The sequence below is a fragment of the Diachasma alloeum genome, unplaced genomic scaffold, assembly GCF_001412515.2.
Source record: "Diachasma alloeum isolate Michigan unplaced genomic scaffold, Dall2.0 Dall_scaffold_00366, whole genome shotgun sequence".
Classification (NCBI taxonomy): domain Eukaryota; kingdom Metazoa; phylum Arthropoda; class Insecta; order Hymenoptera; family Braconidae; genus Diachasma; species Diachasma alloeum.
In genome coordinates this window covers 386292-402730 of record NW_021680505.1, presented here as the reverse complement: position 1 = coordinate 402730, position 16439 = coordinate 386292, and the positions used below count along the sequence as shown (strand labels likewise).

The 16439-nt window shown below is 33.8% G+C and overlaps 1 protein-coding gene across 3 annotated transcripts in view; it reads left to right on the top strand.

Annotated features, from left to right (window-relative positions):
- LOC107041516 overlaps positions 1 to 16439 on the top strand; it is a 19886-nt gene extending 3447 nt beyond the window's left edge. The window contains exons 1-7 of one of the 3 annotated variants that reach the window (XM_015262107.2): positions 1163 to 1301; positions 1375 to 1677; positions 3713 to 3946; positions 4759 to 4897; positions 10519 to 10671; positions 14313 to 14663; positions 16068 to 16439. In XM_015262107.2, the coding sequence (XP_015117593.1) occupies positions 1376 to 1677; positions 3713 to 3946; positions 4759 to 4897; positions 10519 to 10671; positions 14313 to 14663; positions 16068 to 16235 (1347 nt within the window). In that variant the 5' untranslated portion in view covers positions 1163 to 1301; position 1375 and the 3' untranslated portion in view covers positions 16236 to 16439. Of the gene's footprint in view, positions 1 to 1162; positions 1302 to 1374; positions 1678 to 3712; positions 3947 to 4758; positions 4898 to 8253; positions 9173 to 10518; positions 10672 to 14312; positions 14664 to 16067 lie in introns of those variants that run through there. The other 2 variants (XM_015262109.1, XM_015262108.1) reach the window with 2 other exon arrangements.

Sequence of the window (16439 nt, the reverse complement as noted above, 5' to 3'; positions counted from 1 at the left end):
AGGTCAGAATAAAGGTTATGAGAGTCAGAATAAGGGTCACAAAAGCCAAAATAAGGGCCACAAGGATCAGAATAAGGGTCACGAGGGTTATAATGAGGGTCAAATAAAGGATTCTAATGAGGGTCACAAGGGTCAGAATAAGTATCACAATGATCAGATTAAGGGTCAAAATAAGGGTCTCAATATCTCTCTATATTGTAAAAATCCAAATCGATTTTCGGGGATGAAAATTTGGTGCACAAAATTAAGACTCCAAAATTAAAGGCCAGAATAAAGGTTATGAGAGTCAGAATAAGGGTCACAAAACTCAAAATAAGGGCCACAAGGGTCAGAATAAGTATCACAATGATCAGATTAAGGGTCAAAATAAGGGTCTCAATATCTCTCTATATTGTAAAAATCCAAATCTTTTGGTGATGAAAATTTGGTGCTCAAAATTAAGACTTCGAAATTAAACGTCAGAAATGAAAGATCAGAATAAGGTTTATGAGAGTCCGAATAAGGATCATCAGAGTTGAAAAGAGGGCCACAAGGATCAGAATAAGTGTCACGAGGATTAGATTAAAGATCGCAAGGGTCAGAGTGAGGGTCCAAATAAGGGACATGGGGATAAAAAATTACGGGTCACCAGGGTTAAAATAAGGGTCTCGAGGGTTACAATAAGGGCAAAATTAAGGATCCAATTGAGGGTCACAAGGGTCAGAATAAAGGTCGTGGGGGTTATGCGTAGCCCCCTAGTTATTCATAATTTCGAATGCCCCTCATCCCAATCGAAAACAGTTATTTTTTCTCACAAACATTCGCTTCATTTCTTCCCGTCATGTGACAATTTCTAAAGTTTCATAAGTTGTCTTGCCACCCTGTGTGATCTGCGCAACATCAGAATAGAACCACCAATTGATCTCTGAAGATCTCTGAAATGCCTCACGTAATGGCCAAGTTCACAGCAAAAATACGAAAAAAAATCTTTTCCCAAAAACCAATAATGGCCTGAAATTTCAAGGCTCGCCAATGCCAACATAACATTATCGACCGAAAAGAATGATGAAAAATCCATAACGAGAAATCTTGATACGTCTCATAGGATTATATTAAAATAGTCGTGCGCAGGCGTCGGGAAGTCTTCTCATGCAAATTTTTTCATACTCTGGATTATAAGTCTTACGGCAATTGCTGATTGTAAACATATTTCTCGGAGCAGTATTCACTGGAGCATTGCCTCGTCGAGTCTCCGTTGCCTCCATCCATCGAATTAATTCTTTAAATTTTTTTTTGAATCCGACAACCGAAACCAGGAAAAGGTACCAAAAGAAGTCGAATAAAATAATCAAAAAATCGTACATTCTGTGGTAATTTGGATATTGAATTTTTTAGTATGAGTGGAATGCCTCCGACGGCGAATACCGATAAAATGTCACCTCAAAAAGAGGACTTCCTCCGAAATATCGCGAAGGATCCTGTCGAGATGAACGACATGGTCGCTTTTGAAAACGATAAAAATTACCGGAAAGAATTGAAAGAGATTAACGAAGAAGTAGTGAGCATTCTGCCTCAAAAATGGAAGGGCAAGTACACGTTATCGGTATTCGACAATATTATATCACTAGCTGTAGTTGGGCCTTTGGTGGTGGGACACTGGTACGGCATGTGGGGCCTCATGGACTTTTACAAATTACCGTGAGTAATTTCGATGGTATCGCATCCAAGAAGAGGAAAATTTGTTGAAAATTGCACCTGAATTTCAACTATTAGAACCAGGATTCGGGAAAATTGTAATTTGAAATTACCGTTACTCTATTACTCATTCACTCAAGAATTTGAGTGTGAAATTTTTCTATTAATTGGAAAATGAATAACTCAACGAACTTATTACAGATTACATAAGTAATCAATAATTGAATCGCTTTAAATATCCATTCCGTTGTTAGTGAATAATTGTCCTTCAAATTTTGAGACGATTTGAATATTTGTCAATGAAAATATGAAGTTGGCCATTATTCTTTCGATCGATATCTGATATTCAGACGTTTCACATTACTTGCTTGGCAGCGCAAATGAAGTATGAATTTTTCACTTCCTTGGATAATCGGTAATTAAGTTTTCATAACACATATTTACTTGAGACAAGAGTAATGATTATGAGAAAATTTTCTGTTACTGATTCAACCATCAACTGAAATTCGAAAATATTCAATTTCTCGAGTAATCATCAATGAAACCTATCAATTTCTTCATTGCACAGCTAACGATTTTTTTTATCGTTATTTTACATCGCTTCGACCCGGTTAGGGTATACTGCGATGATGATCAAGACTTTAAATGGTTAGATCGCACCATTCTACCCGGCCGGGATTTGAACTCGCAACCTTTCGCATGTGAAGCAATGAACTTACCCACTGCGCCAAGCCACCGGGATTCACAGCTAACAATAAATTACAAATATTAATTTTCAAGTTACTGAATCCCTGAAAATTGAAACCAGAAATTTAATGATATTTACGCCACTCATGCCTGAAACCGGCTGGATTACACACTCGACGCTTCGCGTCTCGTGTCTAATTCAGCCGGTTTCAGGCTTCGTGACATAAAATTTTGTTCAGTACTTGTTGGGAAATTTCGTCCTTAACGTGTGTGGTTACATCACTCGCCTTCGGCTCAAGCTGTAAACCCCACACACGTTAAAGACGATATTGCCCCACATGTGCTGGAATATACTATTTCACCTTTCATGGCTTCTGAAAGCTTTCTGAATTTTTCAAATGCGATTGAAGAATAATTTTGTAAATGAATAACTATATCTTTCAACGAAAAAATAATTGCATAATCGATTGGCTTTAATTCAATGAAAGGTAGTGTGAATAATCGATAAATTCCTCATTCATATTGATGAATAATAAAGAAATTGAATAATTCTCATTTACGATTCATCATTTTCTAGTGATCTATTAATCACTCAGCGTCATTAATGATTAATCGAAGGAGTGAATAGTATGCTATGCATATTGATATTCGATGAAGGAATGGAACTCCTTGTGGTTCTGACTATTGGTTACATAACCAATGGTAATTATTTCCATTGCAACTGATGATTACTCGGTTATCACGCATTTTCCAAGTTCAATTACAGATTAATGAAGTAATCAAAAAATGAAGAATCTCAATTAGAAAACTGACAGTGTAATTGTAATTAGAGCTGAAAATATTACGAACGTAATGATTACTCCCGAACCCTGATTAGAACTCTACGAAATATATGAATAATATATACTAGGAGGAAATGATGTTAAAGTTTAACAAGGCTTGGGAAGGGTCAAAAGCATACAGTATAAGACAAAAAAATATCTCGCATGCTATTCTTGAAATTCAGGAGAAATTTCGAACAAATGATTTTCTTCCTCCTCGAAATGTTTTTTTTTTATTGTTTAAAGTACGCAAATCTACATGATTTATTTACACTATCTGTAGTGGATTTTCAGTTTTCGTTTCAAATTTTTTTTTTAATGTGGTTACATTTCATTGTACAGTCACATGTTTATTTCACCTGCTTGGATGAACTTGTGTAGAATATTTAGGATTTTTGGATTTGTAGAATTCAGGAAGGGCTTTACAGAGTTTGTTATTGAGACTTTACATTTCTTCAAATTTTCTAGGAGTGTTGTTTTTTCTGTGTTCCTCGAAATGTTATTTATTATAATTTTTTTGTGAATGACAGGCTATCCGACTGGCTTTGCATCCTCCTTGGCATGGGCCTCCATTGCACATTCGCCTGCCTCCGCCATGTCCTCCACAGGACATTCGCGGAACATTGGAGACTGGCGAATCCCATTGGCAGAGGAGGTTACAGAGTAGCTAGATTAGTCTACACTTACCTATTCGGCATGTCTTGTCTTCTTCACTGGAGAGGGGGATGGGCCATTTTTAATTATGTCGTGGACGATAATTTGTGGTAATTATGGATCTGTACTGGTGTACACGGAGAGAAATATCCAGTAAAAATTACGGAACAATTCAAGTAATTCGCAATGGGGAATCGTTTTCCGGCAATTTTTATAGGACTGGAAGAGAAGAAATCTGAAACGTTCAGTGAATTTTCAGGTTCATCACCGAATAAAGTACGAAATTGTCACGTAATTTTTCCCGAAGATTTAAAACCTTACAGAAATTTCCCGACTTATTATGCTTCCAAAATAAAAAATTCTTGAACGTTCAACAATTTTTATGAAGCTGGTGAGTTATTTCTACGTTCCGTTCCGTAAAATTGCTCAATCGTTGGGGAAAAATGACGGAACGATTTGTTGTCCCCACAGCGGTGAGTCTTCAGACAGGTGATTACTTTTTACGCAACAAATCAGAATTTATGTGGCGATTCGTACAATTTCAGTCCCGACTCACACTTTTTATTGAATTTTTCTCTCTGTGTGAGGAAGTTCTGTGGAAGACCTCGTGCTGAGAAATGTTATTTATTATCCACTAGAAAGACTGCTACTAGAAATTCTATTTGTTTTCGGTGTATTCTATTTTTTTCTTTTTTTTTCTGAAGAAGTGAATAAAATGCAGCGCATGAAATTGAAATATTTTCACCTGAAAATTTTCAAGAGAATAATTCACACAGAAAAATCAAAATCTATCAGAACTAGAATTTTCAACCAAATTTCTATAAAAATTCGATGGAATTTCCTAGCGAGGAGTGCTTGGTGTTTCCTTTCAATTATTGAATAGCAATAATTTATTATTATTATTATTTATTGTTGTTTGAAGGGTTGATGCTGCGGTTACTCTTATCCTCTTCGTCCTCTTAATAGTCCTGAAGTCGAGTAGAAATCTCCTGGCCCCACCGTTCATCATCGCGGTGGATATTCCACCTCTCGTCTTCAATTTTCCAACGAGATACAGAGCTGTGAGTGTTTTCAGTTGATTATGAATTTCTAATTTTGCGTGAAAATTTGTTAACGATCGCGAAAGAATTTTATAGGGAAATCTATTCCCTATAAAACTATTTTATCGATTGATTTTTCTATTTTATTATAGGGAATTCCCTGGAGAATTCTATTGGATTTCTATTGATCTTTCTATTATTTGTCGGCCAATTCTATAGAAAATTCCGCACTCATCTGCACGTTTCTATTTGAATAGAGGTATTTGAGGGAAAATATTCTACAGAGAAGAATCAATAGAATGCGATTTTTCTATCCAATTTATTCTATTCAAATATTTTCTATAGAAATTCTCCGGTTCAAAATTTTCAGCTTTTACGTTTGCTTTATTTCAATTAAAAAGGAAAATGGAGTGGAAAAAATTTGGAAAATTCCTGTCGAGGAATTTCTATAGAAAATGTAGTAGCAGTAGTAGTAGTAGTATTTATTGCATCATTGAATACAATATTCATAAATGCAGGGGTTCTGCGTTACAAAGCGAAAGGTCTTAATAATTTGGAACATGAAATAAATCAAGCGAAGAAGAAGGAAAAATGAATCATATGAATAACTAAGAATAAGTAAGATAGATTCACAAATGTTGATATAAAGAGTACCATGAATAGTACAACAGGCTCAATATAAACTAAAGTAAGCAGATAAGCAAGTACCTATATCTATCTAAATAAGTATAATTCAACTAGGTGACTGATAGAGACATGTGGACTCAAAACTCCCCAAAATTAATGTTTAATGATATGTTTAAGGCCCGGCTGGATTATCTTTCGAATGCTATCTGGATTTTTTTTCCATCTTGAAAATGTAAAATAGATCACAATTTCCATTGCATTTTAAATTACGCAGGTGTCCCTAAAAATTATGATTGTACAATAAAAAAAAGTAGGAAAAAAACTGAACATTTTGAAAGAGCGTTTTTAATAAAGATTAAGAAATAAGTCCGATAGAGAGGAAATAGTGAATGGATAATTTATCATGGTAGCTAAGGATTGACTACTCATTAGTCATTGACTACTGTGACAATGACGACCTAACAGCCATTAGATACATCAAATTATTAATTTGCAATTTCCTCCCTATTGGGTTTATTTTCCAAAATTATTGAAAAAAACGCTCTTTGAAAATGTTCAGCTTTTTTTCGACGTTTTTTTGATTGTACAATCATAATTTTTGGAGACTGCAGGGCTATGGAAAACTGAATAGCAATTGGAGATCATTTCAGATTATCAAAATAAAAAAGTAAACAAGGTCACGTTCGAAAGATAATCCACCCGGGCCTTAATACTAATATTCTGGTTAAGAATGTACTACACCCTGTCGGCCACTAGTCACGTTTTGTTAATTTTTCTGGAAAATTATTGATCGGATTGACGTGAAATAATAGTTTCGTGGTAATGCAATCATTTTCCTGCATTTTTTCTAAAGTTTTGTGAATTTCCGAAAAGTTTTAGAAAAGACGCAGGGAAATGATTGCACGATCATGAAACTTCGTGAGTTATTAAGTAATGATAAAGCGCGAAAACGGTATATTTTTTCGCGTCAATCCGATCGATAATTAACTAAAAAAATGCAAAAAACGTGAATTTTGGCGAAAAGGGTGTAATATCTCCTTAAAGATTATGTTACAAAAGAGCGAGACTCAAATAAGCAGATAAGAAATAAATATAGATCTTCAAGACAGCGCAGATCATGAAAATTCAGTAAAGTAACAAGGTTTCCACCGTCGGATGCTCTAGGGAGAAGCCGGGGGGAATTTCTATAGAAAATCTCTCAATATAAAAAGTTCTATAGAAATATGAACTTACACTGGTTTTTTTTTCTATAGAATAGTATCTACTGGAAATTTGCTATTAAAAAAACGACCGATACGAAATTAATCAACAGAACTTCAATATTCTATAGAATTCGCTAGGTTTTCCTATAGGATTTTTTCGTGCGTGAAACCGCGAAGTTTTCTCCCGATTCCAATTTTCTTCGTTTCAAAATCCTCGAGGTGCTGTCATCCGCCTAGATGAATTAATAAATGAATACCCCTCCATTGAAATTTCTATAGCCACAAAGACATCACAGTATTCATTCGATCCTTCCCGACGAACCGACAATACGAAAGCAATATTTCTCAATCCGCCCCAGAATAAACCCATCAGTGTCACTTCAATCCGACCAATCGTCTCGAAAAATCAAATAGCCCGAATAGATATTACAATCAAGGTGAGAAGATTAGTGAAACTGTATCTTGATTGATCAACAAAAAGCCACGAAAATTAGTTTATTATCAAAACCGCGTTCGTCACCACAACAAAAGCCAACAGAATTTGCCGAGGCAGGAAACGCCACTCAGAAAAATCATGGCTCAAGGTAGCGAATTGTCGATCGGTTACCTCCGTTCAGCATCTTCACAGATGGAATGTGTCTCGCTCAAAAACCTCGGAGAAAATTTACAAAAAATTGAAATTTTCTCCTTAAAAATTATGCAAACGATGTATTTGAATCTTTTTCGACAACCACACGAATAAAAATTTCTTCACAATCTTTTGAATGAAAAAAAAGTATCTTTTATTATTATCATATTATAGATTCTTCAAGAAATAAGATACACGAAGACAAAAAGGATCATAAAAAATGGGAAGGCAATTCTTCAGACTTCTCTTCCCAAAGGAAATGTCGCAAGAAAAGACCTCAAGAAATGAATTTTTCTTGAGATAAACAATGAATATTCCAAAATCCAGCATAAGCTCGGACATATGAAAAAATTTAATAGAAAAACCTAGCGAATTCGCTCGCCATTTCATTGGATTTCTGTTGAACTTTCTATTAGTGTTTGGCCGATTCTATTAAAATGTTTAATTGAAAATATTCTATAGAAAGTCAATGGAATTCGATTTTTCTATGCAACTTATTCTACTGAGATATTTTCTATAGAATTTTCTCGGCTCCAGTTTTCCAAGTTTTTTTGCGTTTGTGGTTTTCTTGATGAAAAAAAGAAGAACAAGAATGAAAAAAGCCCAGCTAAAATTTAAGCCAATTCTATGGAAAATACAAAAACAACATATTTTCTGGATACCCACATGTCCCTGGGAACCCTCGTTTTTCTTCCCACCTCCACCTCATTAAGATACTCGTCACCCAGAGAATCATCGCCACACGGTGAAAAAAAAAGAGGGGGATTGCTCTCCTGTCATACCGCCCAAGTACAGCGACATGCTGATCTCCGTGTGTTCGTAATATTTGCCTCGGTATTGGTCCCCGAATGATTCGGTACGGGGTACGACGTTGATAAAAGATAGGCAGTTGGCCCGAAAGGGATTCAGTATTCTCTCGTTATTCATAGTGTTAAGCGCAATAGAAAAAGCCTCCCATGGACAATTTCGTAAAGTCGTTGGATTACTAACCGTTGGTTAAACCGTTCCTAATGCTCAGAAAGCCTAGTCCCATTGCCTCTAACTCATCGTAAGGTGATCCGAGTCGTCCTGAAAGCTGTAAAAAAGCCCAGTAAATGGATAAAAAATAGTCATCATGTCGTCCCCACCGAGATCATCAGCTCGCGAATTGGTAGCTGACGTTCATTCCCAGGTCGTCAAGTAAATAAATAAAAAATCTAGTATGGATCACGAAGTGAACGAGACAGAGATGAAGAATTGATGATGAGTTGCATTGAAACGAGAGCTTTGGATCCTCAAGACTGGATGATGATTGAGCTGAGAAGTGGTGCCGGCATGACAGCATCAACATTAGATAGGCCAGCATCATCACGCATTCATTACACTATTCTGATAATTCTTGATGCCATATTCTCGGCATTCGTAGCAGCTCCAGCTGTTGTTGGCTACTGGAGGGGCACATGGGGACTTAGTGATCTTTACATGTTTCCAAATGATCCAGTATTGAGTAATGTGACATCAATTGTCGTTGGTTACGGTGGTTTATTATTTTTCAATGTTGTACAAGGGCATTTTAATGACATTTTTCATCCGGACAAACACAGATTGTTTTATTACGTTGGATCCAGAATTTACACTGCCGTTTTTGGATTTTGCTGTGTCAATGCATGGCGCGGGGGGTGGCAAGCACTTGATCTTTATACCGAACAAGCCACTGGAACTGTTCTTGCTATTACTATTGTTGCACTTGCTGCATTGATTTTTATGAAAGCTGTGAGGAATATTTCAGCACCACCTTTTTCACTGAGTCTCGATTCACATCCTGGGTATTTTGAAGTGCCCACTATGTTTCGAGTTGATGTAAGTTGGGGAAATTTTTGGAGAGTGGTTCAGGGCTGGAGGCAAAGGGGGTATATTTGTTGCTAGAAAACGAGGGCCATTTCGAAGTCGTGAAATTTGGAATGGGGGAAACTTGTTTTAATTCTTTGCTAATATCTCGCAATTCGTGGGAGATGGTGAAATGTTCGTCAAAACAGTTTTTGTGGGGATTTTCAAGAGCTACAGAAAAGGTTCTAATCGAAATTTTTGTAACTCCCTCCAATCCTGAGATATTCCCGAAAAACTGACGCAATTCAAAAGTTGGGAAATTTGGATTAGAAACAAGCTGTTTTAGTTTTTTGTGAATATCTCGGAAATTAGCAGAGATGGGGAGTTTATTGTCATAAAGTTTTTTGTAGCTGTTTAAATTCTCTGTAAAAAGTGTATCGACCATAATTCATGTATCTCTATTCTGTTACGAGATATTCGCAAGGAACTTAATGAAGAATCCGAATGTTAGGAAATGCAGGGGAGTATTTCTCATTAATTTATTCAGTAATTCTTCATAATTTCTTCGATAACGAGAATATCATGAATGAATAGTTTGTTTTGCATCCAGAGAAGCACAAATTGTTGTTAATCGAGAGCAAACGGTTAAATACTCAATCATCTTATCAATTAAATCGACCAACCAAATCTGGCGCCTGATTACGATCCACCGAGTTTTAATAACCATTCCCCGATAATCGTGTAATCTCCAGGAAATAGGAGACATAATAGATTAAGAAACGAAACTAAACATTCTTCTTCGATTTTCACAAATAAAATCGAACAAAAAAATTCAGGAAATTAGTGAAATTTTCACTTATTATTATTATTTTTTTTTTTTTTAAATAAAAATAAGAGAAAGATGTTTTAATTCTTAGTAATTTTTCTTCGGAAATGACTAGTTTTGTCTATTTTTTTTTCATTCGGTTTGTATTTTCTTTTATAGAACTTATTCTATTGTGATATTTTCTATAGTATTTCCTCGGCTCAAATTTTCCAAGATTTTCTGGTTGATTTTCTTGATAAAAAGAGAAGGAAAATAGAATATTTTTAAATTGAAAAATTTGAGCCGAGAAAATTCTGTACAAAATATCTCAATAGAATAAACTGTATAGAAAAATGGAATTCTGTAGATTTTTCTATAGAACATTTAACATTGAAAATATTTCTATACATATTTCATTTATAAAATCAGTAGAATTTGATCTTTCTATAGACCTTCTTCTATTGATCAATTTTCTACAGTATTACTGTTTTCATCTGGAAAAAAATGAAACAAAAAACATGAAAAATGCTCAAAAATCATGAAAAAAAAAAATTATATTTTTTTTAATTTTCAGAACTCTCGTGATTGTACATTATACATATTAGACTGCGCATTCAGTGTGGGAGTGGTTGGTACCCTAGTTGTCTTCGTGTGGCGGGGTATTTGGGTGCTTCTGGATCTTCATCTTTTCCCGGAGAATCGAGAATACTCGGCCATTGGGTCAATGGTAAATACTATTTCCCAATACAATACAAAAATATACCCTCTCGTATTAGAAATTATCGATACATTATCATCGCGTTATCAAAGTTTGCGGAAGAAATAATTTCAGATTCTTATTGATCTATTAGACTATTGCGTTATTTTTAACTAGTGTTTACAAAACATTTTCAATGTTTTTTTATGAAAAATTAATGGAATTTATTTTTATATCAGTTCAAACTATCTCTTGAAAATATAAATTGATACATTTTTAATGTTTTTTTTTAATATGGGGAAAAATAAATTGATTGAAGAGTTTGGAAAAAATGAGACTTAGAATGTTTAGTTCAACATTTCTGTTTTTTTTTTTGTAAAAAAAAATTTGAATTGATTTTTATATCTTGAGACTTTTCCTTAAAAATATCTTCAATCGATTGTGATTGTTATTAATCAATCATATCTCTTCAACAAATATTTGTCCCCTTTCTATTTTTGATATTTTTCGAAAACCTGGAAAAAGATAAAGGGAATGAAATTGTTCGATAAAAAAATCAATGTGCAGTCAATCGAGATTATGTTTAAAAAAATAAATGAATGGTTTCAGTTTAAATATTTCGTATGCAAAACGTATAGTAAGCACAAAGCACGAATGACGTTTGTGTTTCGATTATATAATTGAATATTCATCCAATTGTATGATTGTCGGTAGGCGCACGACTGACCCAGTATATCTCATTCTCGAATCAAGATAACTTGTGCAAAATCATTTATTTATCAGGCATGGGTGCGAAGAAAAAACAGTGTCCCAATATCTATTTCTATTAGAACCGTTGCTATTTGCATCAAGTTTATTTACTATTCGTTATTTATCCTGAAGAACTTGAGTTGACAAAAAATTCTATTGGATTTCTATTGAAAAGTATTAGTTTTTGGCCGATTGTGTTGAGGAATTCCGCTTCACTGTACGTTTTATTTATAGAAAATATCCAATAGAAACTTTTTTTCAGAAAAAACAAGTTGAATTTGATATTTCTATACAATTTTTTGTATTCATAAATTTTCTATCGAAATGCCTGATACATGAATTTTCATTCTATTCTTCTTCTCTCTTCATTAAAACAAATGAAACAAAAAAACTTGGGAAATTTGAGCCGAGGAATTTCTATTAAAAAAATCTCAATAAAATAAGTTGTATAGAAAAATTGCATTCTATTTACTTTTCTATAAATATTTTACATATAAAATTAGAATTTCATCTTTCTATAGACTTTTTTGTATTGATAAATTTTCTAGAGAAATTACTGTTTTCGTTTGAAAAAAATGAAACAAAAAACTTGAAAAATGCTCAAAAATCATGAAAAAAATCATTTTTTTTAATTTCCAGAATCCTCGTGATTGTACATTATATAAATAATTTTATAGATAAATTTTCTATAGAAATTTTGCGGTATTAATTTTCCAAGTTTTTTCCACTCTATTGTTCTTTTCATTAACAAAAACGAACAAAAAAAAACAGAAAATTTGAGCGGAGGAATTTCTACAGAAAATATCTCAATAGAATTGTTCAGAAAAATTAAATTCTATAGATTTTGTCCTATAGATTATTACCAATAGAAATTCAATAGAATTCTACACTCTTTTCCAGCGAATTCGTTAGGTTTATCTACAAAAAAATGTTTCCGTCAAACGGCCTTATTTATGATTTAATATTTGCAAAAATTGTAGCACATTGTCTATTCAATACCGACTTAATGCTCTTTTTTCGTGTCTCCGCTGAAGGGATAATGCACTTGACATTGTAATTTATGGAACAAAAGAATTATAAATTGAGGGTTGAATCTTGAATAAAGTAAATACATGTAGAATGGCATGTGTGACACGTGACATAATATTACTATCGGCGGAGCCTACACATGCATTGAGGGAACGGAAGTGAACCCACGTGCTAGAAACGTCACACACTGAGTTATATTATTCTCATCCTCTGGAATGGCTGAAGGGACACCAGAGTTTTTCTATTCATCCATGAACTCGTGGCATCGATTGTTCCATCGATTTTTCATGTGATGATTTTTCGTGTTTTTGAATGAAAGAAATTATTCAGATTCTTCGCTATGGGAGGAGGGAACACACTTGGTTTATTTCGGGTTGAGTATATGAACGCTAACTCGATTAAATAATAGGTCGTTCAAGTGGATTAATCCACGGTTCCTCCTGATGAGGTGGATCTTGTGGCTTGCCCTTAGACACGTTTAACCCATTGAACTTGATATGTTAAACTTGGCGAAAAGCCGTTTGCCCGATTTTCTTATGTTGGATGATTGAGATTCGTGGTAAAGTGGGGCCATGCAGGAAAAAATTCGTGGAAAAACCTAGCGAATTCTGTTGAAAATTCTATAGAATTTCTATTGAATTCCCACTGAAAATTCTATTAGGTTTTGAACGATTCTAGTGGAGAATTTCATAGCTTTAAATGAAAAACGCTTTAAACGGTTAAGGGGAGACTACTATGAGTTTTAAAAGTCGCGGGCGATTGGAATGCGATTTCTCATACATTGAAGATCGATTATGTATGTCTAAAAGGGAATAATTAGTGCAACGAAAATAATTATTTATTGTTCGTTCGTCCCGCACACACTTAAAACATTAATAATAATCCAAGGCCTCCAATTTTTTAGCTACAAAGGGATCTTTTTCAAAAATTTTGAAAAAATGTGTGCAATAATTATTATGAATTCGTTTTTTGAAATTCGACTCCTACACAGCCAATTTCGTTTTGTTTAAAATAAAAATTTGTGCCTTTCATGCAGAATAGGCAGAAAAATTATCCTTAAAATATTTAAATTATATTGTCGATTCTTTTTTATATTGTCGAAACATTTTTCGGGCTATTTTAAATGAATGGTGCAATTTTTTCTTAGAAAAATAACGAAATTAGTTGTGGAGGAGTTGAATTTCAAAAAACTAATTCGTAATTGTTATTAAACATACTTTTTTCCGTACTGCTTCTCACTTTTCCCAGCTCGGGGATTGGTATTGACTCTTCCCAAACTGGTAAAAGTGGAAATTACTACGGGAAAATATCGTTGGCGTCTAGATGATAATATCAGTATTCTATAGAATATTTTTCGATTGAGACATTTTCGAAACAAAAACACAATATTCAAAATTGTTTCCAAAATTTTAAAAATCTATTGGAACATGGAATTTTTACAAATAACATAAATTTGCGAAAGAATTCGAACTCAAAATAAAAATTGTCAACACTTCAATTGTTGCAAAAATTCAAATTTTGAAAAAACCTCAACATTTCAACAGAACACTAGATTTCATTTAAAAAAACAAAAGCCCTGAAATTGTGATCAGTTTTCCAGTTTCCATAAGCAGCTAAAATTCAAAATGAAAATTTTTAATCCATTTTTCTACAGAATTCAAATTTTGGCAAAACACTAGAATTTACTTTAAAGAAATGAAAAAAAAAACAATAAAAAATAAAAATAAATATACTCAGAAAATAAGAATGTTGACAAAACACTAAAATTTATTTTAAAAAAAATTAACTACTTTAACAAATGATAAAAATAAAATAAAATTACATAATTCTAAAAAATAATAAAAAGGAAAAAAAATCATTAAAAAATTGTAAAATCTTCATTAATTTTGCAGGTAATAGGCTACATCCTAGTGGCAATAACCTTCTGCTTCCAACCAGTGATGCGTTACGTGTGCAGTCGTCTGCAAGGGCTATCTCGTCTTCTCGCAGCGGACGCTTTCCTCGTCCTGAGTTTCTTGGGTACAGTGAACGTCTGGCGGGGAATCTGGGGGCTCCTGGAAGTCTGGCTCTTCCCAGACAACGTAGAACTCTCCTGCTGGATCACTCACATCGGGTGCTTCCTCTTCCTCGGTCTCCTGAACTGCAGCAATTCGATCCTCGTCCGAGGGGTGTACATCGACGCTGAGGAGGAGGAGGGAAAATGCGTGGTCTTCCCCTGTCACTATCTGAGGCTCTTCTTCAAGGTATTCCGCCCATAAAATGTTCCAAAATATTTTTTTACATTTTTTTGTGGAGAATTCAAACACTTTCAGTGGAAATTTCCCGAACGAAGAAGACTGTACATTACCTTTTTTTTTATGAAAAAACTTCTGTGAAAATTTCTGCATGGAAAAGGTGGTATTAAATTTCTATAGAACTTTCTATTAGTTTTTGGACGATTCTATTGAAAAAAAACGTACAGATAGCTGCCGGCTTTTTTCGATAGAAAGGTTGGAAACTATTCTATAGAAAATATTAATAGAATTCGACTTATCTGCAAATTATTGTATTGGGATTTTTCTATATGTAGAAATTCCTTGGCTTGAATTTTCATATTTTTCGGTTGATTGTTTTAATGAAAACAGAAAAAAATAGAGTAGAAAAAACTAGGAAAATTCATGTCGAGGAATTTCTATAGAAAATGTCTGAATAGAAAATTCTATAGAAAGATGAAATTCCAATGATCATTCCATAAAATATTTCGACGAATACTTTCAATGGAAAATATTCCACAGAAAAAAATCAATAGAATTCGATATTTTGATAGAATTTGTATGTCAATTCTATTGAGATATTTTCTATAGAAATTCTTCACCTCAAATTTTCGCAGTTTCCTCGTGTGTTTTTTCTAATGAAGAAAGAAGAGCAATAGAGTAGATAGAAATTGGAAAATTCATGTCGAAGAATTTCTATAAAAAATGTCTCTTTAGAAAAAGTTCTCTAGAGAGATGAAATTCTACTGATTTTTTCTATAAAATATTTAGGGAAATATTTTCAATAAAAATTTCAAATAGAGAGAAAATATTCTAAAGAGAGAGTGAAAAGAATTCGATTTTTCCATACAAATTATTCTAATGAGATATTTTCTATAGAAATTTTTCGGCTCAAGGTCCATTTTTTCTCGTTGGATTTTTTAAAATGAAAGAGGAGGAAATGTGAGTGGAAAAAACTTGTAAAATTTATGTCGAGGAATTTCTATAGAAATTTTTCTATCGAGACATCTAAGAATCCTATATCGAGTTATCTATAGAAATTCCTATAGAATTTTGATTTTTTTTGTTTCAATTTTTTAAATGAAAAGAGTAGAAAAATAATGAAAAAAATTTGAAAAATTCATATCGCGGAATTCCTACAGAAAATGTCTCAATAGAAAAAGTTCCATAGAAACGTGAAATTCTCCTAATTTTCCTATACAATAGTTTCTATTGCACATTTCCTTTAAAAAAAATCGCAGAAAAAGATTCTTACTGCAGAATTTCGATAGAATCGCCGAAAAACGAAAGCAATTTTCAATAGAAATCCAATAGAATCTCCTCTCAAGCTCGCCAGTTCTTTCACAGAAATTTTCTTGTGCCACCAAATTGATCATTCCATCTTCTGCTTCCCAGATCGAACGCGAGAAGAAAGAGGCTAGACGCCGTAACCACGTGGCCCCATCCCGAGACTATCCCCCGAGTGAAAGTGCGGGTAAAGACGCTGAAAACGGTGCTCTCCTTAACTGCACCCCATTGCCAACGATAATTCCACCGACCCCAGAGTGTCTGGTGCTGAAGTAACCGTCACCCCGACGACATGAAAATCATGTCCAACGACAAGTCACTGAGAGGACGTACAGGGAATGAAAAATGATACTCACCGAATTTAGAAATGACAATGAACTTGGCTTAACTCGCGTGAGAAAACACCTACTATCTTGTAAATGATATTTATTTTCACTAGTACCAAGAGATAACAATAAACTTTATGTAAATATTTTTCAA